The following is a 19,772-nucleotide window of genomic DNA, read 5'->3' on the forward strand; positions in this document are numbered from 1 at the left end:
ATCCCTTTGAAATTATCTTTCTTTAGCTCCCCAGCCAGTATTCTGCCAGACTAGGCTTTGTAGGTTGTGGATAGGTCTATTACCGGACCATAAGACTTAAGAATGGCCCCTCCTTAGAGCTAGACTGGATAGGTCCCACATGGAACCCTTACACGTTCCACTGGGTGTGATTCCTATTTCTATTCCTCCCCCACTCCCCATTATCAGGGTCCTTGACAGACAGCTGAAACGTTAATGCCCTGGTGCCAGAAATCAGAGTCTCTCTCCATCTTTCCTGGTGTTGTCAGTTGAGCTTCCAAGCCTGTGGCCCTCCAGTTCACTCAAGGTGGGGGGAATATAGGTTTCAATTCCTCGACTTGGCTTCTCTTTCATGACTTCCCTTGAACAGAACTCTCTGTCTATAGCTCTGCCAGATTATTCCAGGGTTCCACCACGCTCTCCCTCTAGGATTCTCCTTGTTCACTGTCTCCCCTTGCAGCAATTAAGCTAACACAGGCATATCTGCCTGAACTGGTATCCTCTCATTTACTGGGCTTTCCAGGTCCCCATGCCCTCCCATAATTGATTGTCTTTGTGTGTTTGAACTAGGGAATCTGATTGATCTTTCCTCAAATTCCAACTACTTCCCTTTATGAGATTATGTTGACATTTAATTTCCCATGTCTGCCCATGTCAGCCATGCCTAAAGCGACATGTGGTGTGAGCCGTAGGTCCAGCCTTGATGCTAAGGCAAAGTGTGATGCAAACACTTTCATATTCAGTAAACGTGAGCCATGAGCATTAACTTAGAAATATTGAAGGACAGTACAATAGAGGGTTTTTCAGTAGTCTGGATCGAGCCCCACCGATCTCCAGCCTCGTACACCATGGTTCATTTGCATACACAAAGCCATCCATTACTTTACAGGCTTTTTCTGGGACAAAAGCCAATGTCCCAATTAATAGAACACAAGTGATAAGAACTACTCTGCAGAAGAACTACAAAACACCATCCTTCATGTAGTTCAGAGAGGAGCGGTGCTGTCCACTGACACTTTTGTTGGAAAGGTTCCTAGTACTGGATGATGAGATAGTCCTTGTCATAGTTTACACAAGAAAGATGTTGGTCGCTGATATTTTTGTTTAGATAGATGTTTGGAGCTGGAGGAACTTTGGTGCTTGCAGGCTTGGAACCGTGAATACTCAAATAGTATAAATAAGACAGGGTTCGGGACCCAGACACAGCTGTTCGGGGCGGCAGAGCTGGCAAGAAGAGAAGGGGCAGACGTGGATGGTTGGAATACTGGAGAGAGATAGAGAGAGAGAGAAAGAGAGAGAGAGCGCTGAGGCCTTTTTCTAGAAAGGAGGGGTCAAGTCACGCCTTTTTTCTTGCTGGAGTTGAAGCCACTAAACTGGAGGTTTGGCTGCTTTAAGGCATTTTGAGTCCCAAAGGACCATGCCTATTGACGTTTGTGCAAACCTTTGCTTTATGATTGAGCTGCATGGAAATAATTTAGATTTTCATCCCCAATATTCCCAAGGCACATCAGCTCACCACTTAAAGACCAGGCCCTGTTCTTGACGGGCTACATGCTGGCACCATATATCCCAATGTTCATTTTAATTCTTTTTTGGAGCATTTTTCCTATTTGATATTTTTGCCAGTTTTTGGCATTTTATCCAGTATTGTGTAACCTGATACAGGCATCCAATTGTATCCAGCTCTTGTCTCTCTTCCTTCTACAGTTAGACAGGACTTTTACTCTTCATTGATATCACATTGATATAGGTACTGAGATATGCTTCTATGAGGTTGAAAAAAGAGAGACCAAGGCTAGTTAGCCATTGGTGTGGCCCGCATACCCTATTACCCACGGAGGGTTTGTTCACGTCTGAAGTAGTTTTAGTTCATATAGTCCACAATATTTTCCAAAATGCAAGTGATTTAACTATTCAGTAGTGTGTAAAACAGTAAAGTTAGTAGCAATCACGAGAGTAGGCCTATGCATATCGGACCTTAAGTCCTTCGTCGGGGCCTAATACTCTTGCTTGATACAAATTATCCTTGGCTTATCCAATTAGGGAAAACCATAAACACCAATGAATTCAATCAACATGTCGAGATTAACCAAAACATTAGATCGTGCCATTACATCATGAACGAGAATCCGTTTTGTTCACAATAGCATTTTGATGTAACATTTGTATGAATGTTAAAACAATGTTCAATTACAGGGCGCCTACCAAGCAACACAAGACATACATTAACATAGAATGTGTATGAAAAGAGATATGAACAAGGATAAAAAACATTGCATAGACTCCGTTTTAATGATTGTTTATATTGCTTACATCTAACAAGAGTCATTTTTAGGGGTACTGAACGCTTTTATTGAAATTGCAGCGTCTACACCACGTGTGTTAATTGCTGTGTGTCCAAATCATAAGCAGATTGGTTAGTTGGACAAATCTTGTTGCTAATGTTATGCAGCCATAACAACTCCTTACAGTGTGTAAGTTTCCAACTGTGAATATTTACAACTTAGAAAAATGATCTCCCGTGACTTGGGACATGGAGCGTATATTACAGTGCTCCAACATGTCGGATGTGATTGGGATCTATAAACTATGAAACGTGTGTAATCCCTACTCCATAACTTTCTGTGCCATGTATGAATAAAAGACCGGTTACATTCCGGCATAGATAAAACTGACCTGTCCTCAAGTAGTATTAACTCTGATGTATCCGTGATCTAATACCTAATGCTAGTGTATATGCTACGAGCGTTCCTTACCTCTGTATATGGCCAGAGCGGCGTGTGGGCATGGCAGCAGGAGGAACCGATTCTGTCATGCCTGCCTAATTTGTGCGACTAGGTTGTCATGGGATAACTCAACAAATTTGCCTGACAAAATGGCCATGCCGATGAGATAATGGCGGCCATCTTAAGATAGTATACGCTCTAAGCATGTCCCCTGCATGTGTACATACTTTGTAGAAATATTATTGTCTCAATGAGCATAGAAATATATCAAAGTAGATTCAGGATCATGATATTAATTATAGTGTCGCATTCTAGCTCTGGCTCTATAATGTGCTGGGCTGATTCTAAATAGAATCTACTTGGAGGAAATATATCTGGAGTTTAACCACACTAAATTAAATTGTGAACCAAGTGAATGTATATGGCAGAACATAATATTGATCTGTGAATGACCTTGTGGTATTGTGTCAGTCTGATATTGTGAAACTGATAATGTGCATGTTCTATAGATGATCTAGTAACCTTTGGCGTCGAAAGAGACAATGTAAACATCATTAATCTGGTTACTTTGCGCCCCAGGGCAGAATCTAATGGCTATCCAATGTAAACTTCATTAGTTTTGTCATTTTGCACCTTGGTGCAGAGTTCAAGGGGTGTCCAATGTAAGTAGCTGAGCTGTCCAACTATGTGGCAACTCGATTATAACATATTCGATGCCAGGCTGAAAACATTATTTTTAAATGGTTGGTTGCGCTTGAGTTGTTGGTGGGAAGGTTACAAAAAAACTGTTGAGGTCCCACTACTCATTCATGCCGTTTGGTACCATTGTGTTCAGTCGGTCTATCCAATAGGCCTCACGTTGTTCCCTCCTTTTTTTCATGTCTTGATGATGCACACATTTCTTAACTACTTCTAACTACTTCAACATTTAAGCTGTGCCATGTTGTGGTTTTTCTCAGTGAAATGTCTCGCTACTGACAATGCCATGTTTTTTTTTCTAATACATGATTTATGCTCGTTCATATGGATTTTCCTTTCCGGTTTCTCCCACGTAATAAATGCTGCATGGGCATTTAATGTAGCACACTGTTTTCTCTGTGTTGCATGTAGCTTCTATGAGGTTGCCTATCATGATTTTGTGAGGCCAGATGTTTCTATGAAGATTGCCTAGCATGATTTGTGAGGTTGCTTCACATGACATGGTGAGTAAGGTTGTTGGTTTTTGAGAGAGAAGGTTGATCAGACTAGTCTTGATTAGACATAGAGGTGATGACAATGATTTCAGCTTTTTCATTAATGAGTATTTGCGTTTTTAGTGTGCTGTGCATATTGACTATAAAAATTGCAATGTTTCTTTTTTCATATTCCTCATAATTATAAGATTTATTTTTTACATGAGAGTGTAAGACACATGTATTGAGTGTTTATTACTGAGTGTTATCAGATGCATTTGAACATGAATATTAGGTGTGGGGCATCTATTTGAACTACTGTGTATTGATTTGTTATACAGGGTACATGTATTTAAATACACACCAAGGGTTACTAGATGGTGTGAGCAGTGACCCATCAATAATAATATAATGTGACATTGATAAACCTCTTCTGTGTTGGCAATTCAGAGCAGCCGCCTACTGGAAGGGATGGTGTCTCCTCTCTTTACTGTGCACAGTGACAGGTACATGCCTTTCCTACCCCTACTCCTGCTTGGAGGATTAGGGGGTCTTGGCCAGACCCCTGTGGAAGGAGGGAAGGCTCTGGAGGTAGGGGGAATAAAAGTCACGTCAATGTGATTAGTAACATAGTTGACCTGATTGTTCCTAATAGGCCTCCGCCAGGAGATAAATGGAGGTGCAGCATTTGGTACCTTATTTAATGTGCTTTGGCTGTGAAATGCAAGGTCACGCAGTTCCCCTGACTGCTTCGCTGGGTGTGTCAGGATCCGGGGACTTCTGGGACTCCACTTAACTCTTTCTCTCATGTATACTAGTCACTATACAAATTTCAAATACAGAGTACTAATAGGCATCATTTTGTGTGGAGTACATTTGTGGTGTCACCCTTCCCATTGACAATCCGCAAATCCAGGTTACTCCTACCTCCACACCTGTTCTGTATTAATCACTCCACACAAGGTGATGCGAGGAACCCGATAAAAAAGCCCTAACGCGTATTGCTCTGGTCACCCTCCAAATGACTCAACTAACAGTTTACATGAGTGCAAACGAGCTACAGCAACAATGTCACTTTGGAGCGCCCCTCAAACCCACTTTACACCTGATAGTATATATCTGGTTTATTAGTTAAATGGGCAGTGCAGTGACTGCTATTTTTGACAAGGATGCAGCGCTGTGGATTCATACCAAGGACAGCCATGTGCCATACAAAACAACATTGGAAATGAGATATGTATTTTTATAAATTCCTGCTAAAATGCTATTAAACTATTGCGATTACTTCTATGCTGTTTGCTGTAATCTGTCCCAGCTCATCCACCTTCGATATAGTACAGCCTGAGTGTTCAGCCTCCCTACCAAAAGGTAAACAAAATGCTTTCATAAAATACGATATGGTCAATATACAATTCCATTGAAGCCATAACATTTACAAATGTCAATGACATCACCATGCCCTTGGTCTTACCTTCCACGTAGAGCAGATGATATTTGATGGATATCTTTGGCGCGCCGCGGGCCTCGGCTCTGCAGTACACCACTCCTTTCTGGTCGGCGTTGGGGTGCTGGTAGACAAAGCCCCTCTTGACATCATACGCGATGTTGGTCCCATCGGCTTTGATCTCCTCAGCTGGGAACTCTCTGTGTAGGGTTACTTTCGCTGAGGGTACAGTCACTCGACACGGAATAACCGTTGGCTTGTCAGGGCTGAGGTATACAATCTCAAAGTAGCTGGACGATGGCACAAACAGTTCCCCTTTATCTGGTAATGAGAAATGGAGCCAATCATTAAGGGATCCGGGAATTAGCATTTGAACACGTCAGAGGAAATTCTTCAGCATAACATAGTCCGCGTTCTACACTCTATGGACAGATTTATCTTGAACTTAATAGCATTTCTCTGCCAGAATCCAATTCCCTGATCCCCATCGCTGATGTATACACTGTTCAGATATATTGATGTCTACTCCAAAAACAGCTGTAATGTTAATTCTATAAAATCGTATATTTTGTCACCGTGCCAAAACAATTACATTCGACAGATTTACAACAGAAAAGAAGAAATGTGCATACAACAGCAAACGTGCTGCCTTTCAGCTTGAGAGAGGGCGTTTTTACTGCAAAGGGGGAATAGCTTTTTCTCGATGATAACAGATTAAGTAATTTCTTGTCTCCTGTTCCAGAGGAAGGCTGAAGAAAGACACTTATGATAGTCTAGAGCAGAGGTGTAGACAGGGTAGGTCCTGAGGGGCAAGACCCACCCAAAATCTGTAAATGCCCGCTTAGCAGCGCTGTGTGGGCATTTACAGATATTTTTCTCAGTGCAGTGGGCCCAACTACATTAGCTTCAGGCCCTATTTGCTACACAATCCTGGCTATGCCTCTGGTCTAGAGCTACAGTCGTTCTTTGGTTCTGACCCATCCCCCAGGGGACATTCAATGATAGCACCCCTGGCTGACGCCATCTGCGTGAAATTGACCTGTCGCCCCACTCTGAAGCCTTGAAGGGCCCCCTCCTATTTGTGGTACAGTCCAGTATTCCCTTCACATGCATGTAATTTCCGATCTGCTTTTGCACCTATCGACTTTTGGATGAAGAGAATCATTGATATATGTTCCTGGTGCGGCTTGTGTGTATTGTGTATCTGTGCCTGAGTGATGTCATTTGGTGTACTTGCTATCATGTAGAAATGCAACGCTTGCTTGTTAAGTAACACGGTCTCGGTTAACTCTGCAAACACCGCTTTTGTGTATCTACCGTGTTTACATTTCTTGATGGGAAAGTATGCACAGTAAACACGTGACTAGGTCAAAGCTGTATTGTATCCCACTTCGAAAGCAATGCGGCCGTAGCACAGAATTCCTGTTTAGAAGGCATTCAGGCACTGGACCACCTGGGCATTGTTGATGGGTGCAGCAGTATTTGTCACCGTTCAGCCATGTTTGCGCACGTGTTGTCTGCATTCATCTTTTCTTGGACCCTGTAGCTTGAAATCAGGACAGGACAGGTCCGCGATATGTTACCTGCTCAATACGCAGTTTGGGACGAGAGAAGACAGGTCAAACATGGCTATATCGCTCCAATTGCTGTCAACCAAAATTGTGCTTGTGATCCGGCGTACAGTTTCTTGAGTACTCACATCTACATATTCTTGATGTATTAAGATTATTTATTTTATTTGTGTATTGGCTATTAATAAGCACCTATACAGCAAATGGTGTTTCAAGGCTTAGTTAGCTGTTTTTAATATAAAAAAGAGATTATAGTGATAGCTTTTTAATAGGAAATATAAGCAGTAGAAAATGTGCTTATATTTGAAAGAGCCTGCTCCCCCACCCCCGCTCCCCGTTCCGGGCATCCTTTGGGCACTTTAAAGGTGGGGGCTGGGAGGGTCAACTATGGGTATCCCAAACAGTAGATTTAAGTATTCATCTGAATAAGGAATAGTTAGACGAGTATGTGGCCAGCGCCGAATATGGAGCCGAATAATTGTCTTTTTAACAAATAAAGTTTTGTAGACAAATTAAAATACACTTAAAAATATGCATATCCATTCTTTCTTGCATTTCATTTATTTGTTGCCCAGGGACGATGTTTGTGTAAACCATACAAGGAAAACATTATCAGAGAATAAACTGTTCAGTAACAGCACAGTTTGTATTTTTGTGCTTGTTGTAGGTGTTGCTTGTTGGGCAGGGCTCAAGTAACTAAGACTAGTACAAAAGTATAGTATGCATGTATGCAATCACAGGGAGGGTAGACTGGGGGTGTCTACTTGTACTTTCAAATGTTCGTTTTGGGCCTGACCATCTTTAGCCTTCTGGCTGCAGCAAGGCACTGAAACACAAAAGGAGTGCTTACATAAATCGCGCCCCTTGCTGACTGCTGAGGTGTTACTGAATACAAACATGTGGGATGCTACAGCCATACTTTCGACCTGTGGTACTGATGGGGATGAGGCATTTGAAAGATGTCTTTTCACTAATGGACATTTTTTATTCTTTGTTTTTCGTGTGCAGTATGTTTGTGGTGGTTTGGGGCATGGTAAAAGATACCAGACAAAATATATATAAGGACTGCTGAGGCCTAATGGTTCTTGGCTGACCCTATGGGCAAAGCACAGTGCTGATTTTCAGATCTTTAATGGGCTTGTGCATGTTTATTTTACTTATTTGATTCACTTATACCTCCATTTGGTTCAATTTTTCTGAATTGTAAACTTGCATCTATTTTTCTTTATTACACAAACATCCCTCTTTATTCACTCTCAAATGATGGGAGGAATATTTCTGCTGCCACAGACTAGGGCATTTTGGTTAAAACAAATACAGCCACATTCTTTATTAACATCTGTCACTTTTACTCAATTCAAAGGGATTCATTTTGGCAAAATGAGAAGGTTAGAGGGCAGGAATTGTAACCTATGTTTCAAGCATATCCCTGCCGCAGGAACACTCCCCACTGAGCTATCTTACTTGATAGATAATCTTGGCCTGCAGGCTGAATGCAGTTCTTTGCTGTAGGCACACAACCTCCTGAGCAAATTTACATAGGGTCGGAACATATTTGTATCGCTGCAACTGGTATATTAACACGCTGAATTATGTTATTTTTATAGGGAATTGGAACCTATAACTTGCAGATTTGTCATACAGGTCATCAGGATATCAAGCGCCTCAAGAAAATACCATTTTCCAATAGCGACTTTATAAACTATTGTTCCAGCTCAAAGGCTTTCAACTGCAAAATACAGGGGAGACCAGAGATGCATTCAAAATATTTCGAGTTTTGCTTCAGCTCACAGCACATGATGGGCAGGGACTTTTTATGCACTTGCACACTTCTTCTCTGCCCCCGTACTCAATCAAAAAAGTGACAACAGCATTTGCCTAAGGATCCTTTTAAAACATGCCTGAATGATTCCAGGCACCAGTCAAAGCAGTGCTTCATGTATTTTGTAGGGGAAACTATTCTGCTTCGAGCGAAGTATTTGGCCGAAGCTGAAAATCTCATTTTTGTCCGGAGTTCCGGCGAATACTTACTCGAAGATGAATTTCGGTACAGCCCTACGGTCAACCCCTCGGTGGGGGGCCCAGAAAGAATATTTTTACTCAAGGAGGGGGAGGGAGCAGCTTGGTGTAACAAAGTTTGAATATCACTGTTGTGATATATTACTTTTCAGCTTAGATAAGATGAGTGATTCACAAAGTATTTATTTTTCCAATTTCCACCATTGTCTTTATTTTGGCTGTTCAGTGTTTATCAAGGTATCCGCAGAAAAATTCGAATGAAAAACAAATGAGGTAGCAAATTCGAATTGTTTGTCTTTTTAGAAAATGAATAGACGGGGATGGGGTAAAGGGATATATTAGGGTAGGGGAAATGTTGGGGTGGGGGGTATGAGGAGTGTCCCCCTGCATTTCAAGTCGAACATTTGAATAAATAAAATTCTCAATTTTCTGCCTCAGTATTTTCTATTTCGATTTTTTCATGGACCACCAATTAACAACACTTATAATTAGCATTATGGTGGCATAATCAAATTTACAAATAACGACATTCAAAACAGTGGCTTTGCACTGAGTTCACCTATGCCCAAGCATGCTGAAAAAGGTATCGTACCAGCATCATTTGCCCACAGGGCAATAGAACACCAGCACCCACGCGACAGTGGATTAACACATGTGTTGGAAGCACAGTGGATATGCAAGAATTTGGCACATGCCATGAATTTTTATTAAAAAGTTGTATTTGTATCAAGGACCACCTCCACCATGAATGTAATCTTAACCTGGGTTCTAGCATCAGCGCGAAGCCTGTCCATTAACCACTACTCCCCAATCTCAAACTCTAATCAACCAAGGTCCTATGAGCCTGACTGTGCAGCAACCGCTGTTGCAATAATAGCACCCCTGGCCTCAAGACAGACAGAAAGGTAATTTAACAGGTAGCCAAGAATAAAGTGTCCCAGAGGGAATGAAGTACACCCAGGTATTGGAAGAGGCACTCATTAGGTGTCAGCGGTAATGACCAGAAATGCCTAACACATTGCTCTCTTCAAGAGGGGCTGAATACTACCAGAACTGCAACGCCAGAGTCTAATAATCATCATTTTAATGATGCGTTCTTATGTAGCACTTCATGCCACACTCGTCCAGCTTCTAAGCGCTGTAAGAACAGGTTGTATACCCCATTCTGAATGGTGCTTCATTTATCGGCTTCAGGAGGGTGACAGGCTAAGTCGGTCTTGCCGAGTGATTCGAACGTGCAAAGTGCAGCCTGCCCGCTTGTCAGAGACCAACACTTTCCTCAGGTCGCTATCCTTCCTTGACACAAATACTGTATAAACTCTAATGTGCAAGTCACTAACAGAAAAGTGGACCCGAGCCCTCAACTTACAATTAGCTGAGTCCTACTTATTGCACCACTAATAGCATCTACCATTGTACCGATTGGGGGTTATTCCGCTGTTCATGGCACGGATGACTTGCCACACTCACATACGTGCCAACATTGCCGATTCCATTCGGGAGAAGCTACTCCAGTTCTGGTTTTAACGTTGTTTTCTGGGACTTTTAGTCCTGGCTTTCTAACTGGGAAATCCAGGACTACAAGTCCCAGGATGCAAAGTTAAAATCAGTACTCGACCAGTGTTTCCGCAATGGAATGGGTAATGTTGGCATGTCTGCGCTCACATTCACGGAAAGCATCCATCTGATTGCACAACAAGGTGTCAGGAGCGGGCATAGAAATGTCACTCAATCCCTCATAGACCCTGCAACAGAAAGACACTCTTAGTACCCCTATCCATTTGGTTCAAATGCCTTCAAGTTGGATTCTGGCTCTGTAGGCTCAACAAATATGCAAGACCCGAAAATACATCCTCCATGTTGCATGGCGAGTAAAGCAAACAAGCTTCATGCAGAGTGGCAGGGACTGGTCAAGCTGGAGACAGCCACTCTGAAATAGTCCATCAATTGTGACACATTCATCAAGCAGCAAACTGGTTTGCGGCTCCAGCTCTGTGGTAACGAGTGCATGCCAATGGTTGGTACCGATGATGGAGACTTTACTCTGCAGAGATAGCTTGTAGTAGTGGAACTGGTGCAGCATTCAAGTGCTGCCTGGCCAGCCCGACCAGCTGCCACCTTTCTCTAGCATATGGGTCTATAACCTGTCGCTCTCCTGATGTTTTGGACTATGACTCCCACAGTGCCTCATTTTAACTACGATGACTAGAATTGATGGGAGTTCTAGTCAAAACATCTAGTGAGCCAAAGCTTGCCCACCCCTGCTCTAGCACATGGGACTTCCCTGGATGAGGTGAACCAGACAGCTCCAGTAGTTCAAGCTAAATTCTGTATTCCCTCACACCTGACTGAAAGAGTCTGGGCGAAAATGGAAATGTCACAATGTGCACAGATTACTGGGGCCAAGAAGATTTGTACTATCCATAAGCCATTCGGCAAGACAATACTCTTGCTTTCCTGATCAACCGGAAGCTCACATGTTGCTTACCTGACCTTAGAAGTGGGAATTCTCAGGTAAACAGTGACACCTGAGAAAAAAGGACAGAGAAAAGACTAACTTTATCTACCCAAAATAGTGCTGCAAATTATTGTATATGCCTCGAAATGTCGCTGGTACACTGCAAAACAGTACTTCATGCCAATCTTTGGAATCATTCCTATGTCTGAATTATAAAATCTTTGGGAAACGATTTGAAAAACCTGAGACTAAAACTCCAAAAATACACAAGGTCTCTGCTTCCAGTATATGAACAACTGTCACGTCTGCAGCTCGACAGGGCTTCATTTGTGGTGGTGTTTGCCAGGGCTCAGCCCTGGAACTTATTTCTGAGCCCCAGCACTTATTGTCTCAGACTCAGTTTGATTATGATGTGGTGTTTTGGCAACTTTATTTTTGTTACTGCAATTCACACAATAAACTATAGAATCAGAGAAACATGAAAATGATTATTGTGTTTAATGACACACTTAAATATTTATCTCATGTCAAGACACAACGAGTATGTTATTTTATGTGTATGTTGATTGGTATTTGTAAATCACACATCTGCCATAGTGGCAGAGTACATCCGTCAACCACGATAAGCTGGTGGGCGTTGCAGCTTTAACACCATATATGTCTATGTGAAAGAAACTCATTTTAAAGATCTCAAGAGAAAAAGATGACCGAGAGAGCAGCCATGGGTTGTGGCAACAGGGAGTGGGGAGCTGCCCATCGTGATGTTTCATTGGCGAGAACATATTTGAGCCCCGGCACTTATTTTCTTACAAATTAAGCACTGACGCATATGAAGAATTTTAGGCACATTGATTTGAACAAGTCTTTTCACTTGACTATGTAAAGATAGACCGTTTTAACTTGGCATTAAAGGAACTCCAACAATGTCCTTACTTCTGCGCCTGCTGCAGAAGATTTGTGCCACCTTTGACCTGACGGGCAAGTCTTTGACCATGCTTAGCAAGGGGCAGCTGACTAGACGTATCAGGCACCTGCATCAACGGCTTCATGGCCTTGAACCAGATTTGTGAATGCCTTTGCTGAAAGAGGGATAACAACTGGGCAAAATGATTTTACAACTCAAATTCAAAAATGAATAAGTACTCCGACACTGGTCTCTGTTAGGCCAGTCAAACATCAAGTGATACACTCTGAAACCAGCCTTGAAAGCTTGGAAGTTGTGTTCTAGTATAAAGAAGGGAAACATCCCTCCACTTATATTCAACCGCCGTAGGCTAACCACTGGCATATGCTTAAACCAATTAGATTAGGAACAACTGTACATAGTTGGTATACAGCAAAAGTCAATGCTATTTATCCTGTTTGCTTTATTGTGTCTATGGGCACCTACAAGCAAAGGATCTATTGGGTTTATGGGTACCTATTAACATGGTAAGCATTATGTGTAGATTTCTGGTCAGATGTCAAATTGAAGTAGTTATTCAGTCAGGAAACACAGTCTCACACTTATTCTGATCCCAAGGTAAACAGTGATGGCCCATGAAGTCACTGCAACTGTTTCTGAGTGCAGTGGCATTGCCCGATATGCTATCGCTGAGTGGGGACTAAGGACGTTGCCAGGGTGGAAGACCTTGTGAATGGTATTGTAACCTGTGAACCATCCAGTGACAGACGCTGAGGCAAACGTATATTGTAATCGATTATCATTAAATAAAATATTTTTATTTATTTATTACTAGGAAAAAGTACCCGTTCTCTGAACGGGTTTTGTGGACAGACATGACAACACGCTCATCAATTGTTGAAAATCCATGATCCTGTAGGTGTGAGAAACCTGAAGGTGTCTATCTAGCTAGTGCCCAGGGATCTGTCCTCCAGCTGGTCAGGACACGGCCATCGCTATTGGATCCAGTTCCTGGGGGTGGACCAGTGAAGGAGGAGCAACTGGATGAGGGGTCCTCGGTGAGTGGGACACTGACGGGTGAGACACGGTATCCCCCTTCTTTGACACCTTTTTCCCATCCTCTCACATAGGACATTCAAAACCACTGACCCTCCTCCCCTTACTAACACAAACACTTTCACTCAACACAAAGGACAACAGACTAACATTAAAGCCGTTTACCTGACATGTCCCAATACAAGGGCCAGGCAAAGTCAGGTAATTGATCACAGTCACACACATCCGATGGCCCTTTCTCTTCCCCACAGGGATAAAAGAGGGAGCCAGAGAGCACAGTACGAGCACGGCAGACAGAACAACGAGATGGCTAATCAGGTGCAGCAGTTCAAACGAAGGAGAATGATGGCAGGAATCGAGAGGGTGGCATGGAGAGAAGGGACCTTGCTCTTTTTGTCGCAGACCCGCAGAACCTTTGAGGAAGAAAGACTAAGACTGCGAACAATAGCACAAGTGTCTTGCAGCAGATGTCAACAGTACACGGGGCAAGCCTATGCCGATGAGCAGGAGCGAGGGAAACTCCCGCGACTGTGGTACCGGCCTTGACTCCAATGAAGAGGAAAGCCAAGCCATCAACACAGTTGGTGAGTCAAGGGGAGAACCGATAAGAACCGGGCTGTGTTGAATGAGAATCGCAAAGTGGCCAATTTGAACCAAGTTCAATGAACTGTGAAAGAACTGTAACACGTGTTAAAGGGGAGACCAGCTGCAGAGGGAAAACTGGCACCACGTGGGTGTCAACTTGAGAGGCTCTGGTCGATCCCCAGCAGAGCGAAACTACATGTGCCAGAAGGCCATAGGAGAGTCACACAAGTGGTCATATAGGAGGTCTAGTCTTGTACAATCGAAAGACTCTGATCTGCAAACTGTGTGAAAGAAAGGGAAGTGAATGTGAAGTTGGCAAGAGTGAACCCAACCAAGGGATGCTGATGAAAAGGGGGCAATTCTAAAGTCCCAAGAAACAGTGGGCCTCATTACGACCCTGGAGGTAACCATGGAGCTATTAGCGCCATGGTTGCCTCCAAAACCTTCCCGATTCCGCCATGGTGAATGGAGCAATTATTGCCCCATTCCAAGGTTGGTGGGGCGGTATATTCCCCATTCACCATGGCCCTTCCCCATTCCCATTTTAGCCCCATAGGGCTCAATGGGAATGGGAAAGGCGGTTATAACGGTACCGCAAATTGCGGTACCGTTATTACCTCTAAAGTCCCTTTGCGGGCCCGTCCTTAACGGCTTGTTTTACCAGTCGTTAAGGGAGGACCCGCAAAGGGACCTCAGAATAGGGCGGTAAGGGATTACTGGCACCGGTGCCCTTACCGGTACCAGTAATCCCTTACCGCCCGGGTCATAATGAGGCCCAGTGTGTTGACAAGAGTGAACCCGTCAGAGGGATGTCCACAATGAACTGTTTGAAAAGACATTGAGACACCAAGGGAAGTGAAACCCGCTAAAGAGAAGAAAAGGGTCCGAGCCTGGCTGAGGGAGATCTGGCTGAGATTGAGAAGGGTCAGCCCCCAGAAGAGAGGGACGCAGGGGTGAAGCCACCATCCCACGTGACACTATGGTAGACAAGTGAGAAGGGTCTGCGCCCAGAAGAAGGGGACGCAGGGGTGAATCCATCATCCAGCAAATATTGGAAACAGACTTTTGTTTGTTAAAGGAACTTTATTTTGGAACCTGTGAGGCCCTTGAAAGTGAGAAAACATAGCTATCCGGGATCTTGATATTATTAGGGAAGTTTGTAGGGATTTGTGCCTAGAAGGGGGGGGGGGCCCAGGGAGAAAGTCGTCTCCCAAAGCCCATGGAAAAGAGACTGTTTAATTGTTTTGTTATTTTAATCCGTCAGGTCCTCGAAGGCAAGAGATTTTCAAGGAAACGAGATTTGACCATCAATGGTCCTCAGAGCTGCCATTAGAACTGTCGTCTCGTGCTGGAGAAGCCCGAGACAGTACTGTCCTCTAAACTCCCATTTTACCCCGTGCACAGAACAGGGAGAAGAGGGGCCCAGGCAACCGCAACCTGACATATTATTTAAGAACACTTCTTTCTTTCCTTGAAAACTATCCGACACCCTTTTTCGTATTAGTTGTAAGGTTTGGCAATAGGTTTCTTAGTATAGGCCTTTTTTATTTGACACAAAACCACTAGCACAGCCTTATTTTTCATGTGATGGTTGACGCTTTCTCCCATCTTAGATTTAGGTTTAGATTAGGCATTTTTCCAACCTGCATAAAGCATTCATTGTTCAATAAACACCCTTCAATTGTGTCTGTCTTACTTGTTGCCACCATGAGTTCCTCACATAGTTCGCTGTTCCGATTCGCTTATCGCTTGATGTGCTAAGTAAACTGCACTTCGAATTGGCGTGTGTGGCTGGCTGACATACCCCAGAGCAGACGTTGGGGTGAGGCGAGAGTTGGTGTGCTGCTGCATATTGGGACCTACTCTGCTCCCTCCCCATCTGTTGCCTCACCCTGGCGTGGTGCCGTTTGTTGTGGGGCATTGTAGTGCAAATGTCCCAGGAACTGTGCATTCTAGGGTTGAGGACTGGTCCTTCTACAACCACATTGATGTTTTGCCGATTTCAGGCAATCATCTCATGTGTGAAGGTGTTGAAATGTGATGCAAATTGGTGCAACAGTGTGGAATTGAATAAGGAACAATGCTTTGCCAAGCCACAAATGAGTTCTGATTTTGCTGAAATCTGGGGAACAGGGTGGGGTGTCCAAATGTCATCTAGCCAGTGTTGTCCAGAGGGTCCTAATAGGTAACTATGCAAAAATTGGTGCAGATTGGTGAAACAGTGTAGAAGTGTATAAGGAAAAACTCTTTGCTATGCTGCAAAGCCACACATTTTTACTTTTATAAATATAGATCAGTATGCTTAGTTCAAATTCAACCTTTCACACCAAAATATAGAATTAATTTAACATACTTCAACAAATATATCTCATCATTACACCAAAAACATTATACAGTGTATCATTTCAATTCCATTTAATAAATATTTCAATTCTAAATTCATTTTTTTAAATAAATGTCCATTAAAACCTAATGTGAACCTACGGCTCTCCATCTCCTTACCACTCAATCCTATTGTACAACTTTCTGTCAGGCAATCATTTATTTTCAATAACCACCACAACCTCCATAAAGCGATGATCAAGGATACTTGTGCTCCTGCCAGACATCAGCCCCAGGACATTGAGAACATATTTCCCTATGTGCAGCATATATTCATTAACCCAGGTTGCACAGCGTCTACCAAGCCGAGTCTTCGTCTGCATACATCTAGTTTAGGTAGTTGATTTAATCTTAATAATAGATACAAATCTCCTTCACTGCGGAGAAGGACATTGTACCATGTACCTATGAGGCTACATGAACTCAAAGTGAAGCCCTGAACAAGTACTCAAACTTTTAAGCATGCTAAATAATCATGGGGGTCATTACGAGTTAGGAGGTAGCCATGCCGCTATTAGCGGCATGGCGATCCCCTTACCGGGTACCGGGTCCGGGTTCCTTGAATGAAGAATTACCGGGCCATTCCTCATTCAAGGAACCCATCCCCATTCCCATTCGACCCCCCCCCATATGGCTCAATGGGAATGGGGAGGGTGCTAACAACAACCGTTAGTAACGGGCCCGTTGTTAACACCCTGGTCTGCTCGCAGGACCCACTAAGGGAACCTGGTAAAACCAGGAGTCCTTAGTGGGTTTCCGCGAGCAGACTTGTAATGAGGTGGTAAGGGGTTGACGGCTCCGGCATCATTTACCGGCGCCGTTAACCCCTTACCGCCTCACTCGTAATGACCCCCCCCATGTCTTTTACACCAATCCCATTCCTTCACCTTTTTGATATATTCTTGTTTCACCAGGTACTATCCCTTCTCCCAATCCGGCTCCCATCCAATGTCTCCCAAAAAATCTTTCTTTAAGTTGTTTACATGTGTGTAAGGCGTTAGCTGTATTTTTAATTTATTAAAATAAAAATAATAATAATAATAATAATAATAATAATAATAATAACAATAATACTATTCATAATAATGATAATAATATTAATAAACATGGTCCAAGCAGTGGTTTTGTCTTGTATTAAATTTTTTAATTTTATTTATTTTTACATTTTTAAGGATTCTCGCACATTGTTACTTTACACTAGGTATTCCATTTTTCATAACCCATCTTCTTTGTGCAACCTCCTCCCCCAACTTCCCAACTCCCCAATAACATCCCAACCCAACACTTAAACCCACGGCTTGCAGTCCTTGAAAAGTCCACCAGAAGTCTTCCCTCACCCTTCATCAGCCCAAGACGTCCTACACCCCATATTTCTCCACTCCCACTCCAGAATCCCTCCTCGCCTCCATCCTGCTATGCCTTATCAGGAGTTAAGGGGGGTTTATCGTCAAGCAAGCTAAACAATGCATGTACTAAGGCATTACAGGCTGTCACATTCTCAGAGCCCTCCTCCCTCCCCACCTGCACAGCCTAGTACCATACCGCGGATTCAGCCATAGAACAGCGCCGCAAGTCCTCTCACCACCCGGACCATCTCGTGATTTTCATGCCATTGCGATCCTTCTTTTCACCAAAACCCAGGCCCGGTCTACCATTCTATTTTCTGGCTTGGTCTTCTCGAGGCGCGCAAACACTCCAAGTAAGCAGGCCTCTGGCGTCCACTTATATTTTGTCATCCCTCCATTCCTAAGACTTAGTTCCATTTCATGCCAGAACCTATAAATCACTGAACACGTTCAAAACATGTCCATCAGCTCTACCCCACTCGCCCCACACCGTGGACACTCCCTCTTCTCTGAGACTGGGAACTGTGATAACAGATGCAGTGTCATTTACTCCCTTTGAAGTACATAAAGCTGGGTCTGCTTTAACCTGGTGTTCCTCAAGGCTCTTTTCGGGTTTAACAGCGCTCTGGTCTATTCTGATTCTGTAAGCTCTCTGGCCATATCAAACTCCCTTTGCTCCTTCTCTTGACGTTATCTTTGAGTGTTGCCTCCAACAATCCCTGGTACAATCTAGACACCCTGTGTTCTCCCTCTGACACATCATGTAACAGCCCAAGTATGCTATCCTCTTGCAGAAGATTCAGGAAGCTCGGCCATCTCTTCCTTGCCTCATGTATTATTCTGGAATAGGTCAGGAACTGTCCTCTCTGTACACCAAACCCACCCTCTAACTCCCGGAACTCCAAGAGCCCATTCAACGAGAGCAAGTCGCCAACTGTCACTATTCCTTTACTCACCCATTGCAATAGAACCTTCGCTAAATCTGCAGTATTCCCACCATATATTGCAGCTAAGGGTATTTAGGGAGAGTAGAGCACTTTGAATTTTAGTAGTGTCCTAGTCTTGGTCCAAATCTTCCTACGTAGCTGTAAGAGGCGGGGGGGTCTCTAATTCCCTCCCTTCCCAACCACGGAACGTCCTTCAGCAAGTAGGCAGCATGTGTTCTACCGTTTCTACATCTGCCACACAACCTGCCACATGTTGCAGCTGTCCCGCCAGATAATATAGCTTGAGGTGTGGGAGGCACCCCCTCCGTCCGCATAAACCCTTCATAAAATGTCCAGGGCTACCCTGCGCCTTCCTTATTTCCATATAAAATCTCCTATCACCGAGTTCAATTCCCTGAAGAAGGGCTTTGGTATAAGATACGGGACACTTATGAAATTATATATCAGGCGGAGGAGGCCAATCATTTTCAGCAGTGTTTCCCAGAACATGACTGAGCTCACTAGCCCGGCTTTTGCCCTCAGCATATTCTGCTGATGAGTCTCCATTGTATTGTGGTAGACATCAACTCCTAGGTATCTAAATGTTTTGACCCTCTACTGCAGCCCTAGGTTCGGGAGTCGCGATTCTTACACCCCAATCCATCCCCCCAGCGCAAATATACAGGACTTTGTCTTGCTAAGCATTATTCCCAACAATGCTGCGCAGTTGTCTAGTACTTCTAAGTAGTACGCCAGGTTATCTTTTGGGCTCCGCGCGTACAATAGGATGTCGTCCACATATAACGAGACCACATGATATATTGCACCTACCAGAAGTCCTGTATCCCTAAACTCCCTCCTCAAAAACACAGCTAGGGGCTCCAGGGCTAAGATGTACAGCATAGGGTACAGCAGGCATCCCTGTTTTGTGCCCCTCCGTAGAGAGAACTGCCCGACACATGTCTGCTGGTCCGATGCCATCCGATGCCATCACTGCGCATCCCTCTGTCCACGTGTGCGTCCCATCTATTACTGCATGGAGCTATCTCAGGTTTTCTGATGTCGCCCTCCCTGGAATGTATCCTGTCTGATCTGGGTGGATCATTGTCCCAATCACCCTTTTCAGCCTCTCCACTAGGATCGGCGTTAGAATCTTGCTATCTTG

At 43.7% G+C, this 19,772-nt stretch overlaps 1 protein-coding gene across 1 annotated transcript in view; it reads right to left on the minus strand.

Moving 5' to 3' along the window:
• The window catches only part of PDGFRL (platelet derived growth factor receptor like), a 707,591-nt gene that overhangs the window by 136,293 nt on the left and 551,526 nt on the right, over nucleotides 1-19,772 (minus strand). The window contains exon 4 of the mRNA XM_069631573.1: nucleotides 5,388-5,681. Coding sequence (XP_069487674.1) covers nucleotides 5,388-5,681 — 294 coding nt within the window. The remainder of the gene's footprint in view (nucleotides 1-5,387; nucleotides 5,682-19,772) is intronic.

The sequence above is a fragment of the Ambystoma mexicanum genome, chromosome 6q (assembly GCF_040938575.1).
Source record: "Ambystoma mexicanum isolate Mex_15411 chromosome 6q, UKY_AmexF1_1, whole genome shotgun sequence".
Classification (NCBI taxonomy): Eukaryota; Metazoa; Chordata; class Amphibia; order Caudata; family Ambystomatidae; genus Ambystoma; species Ambystoma mexicanum.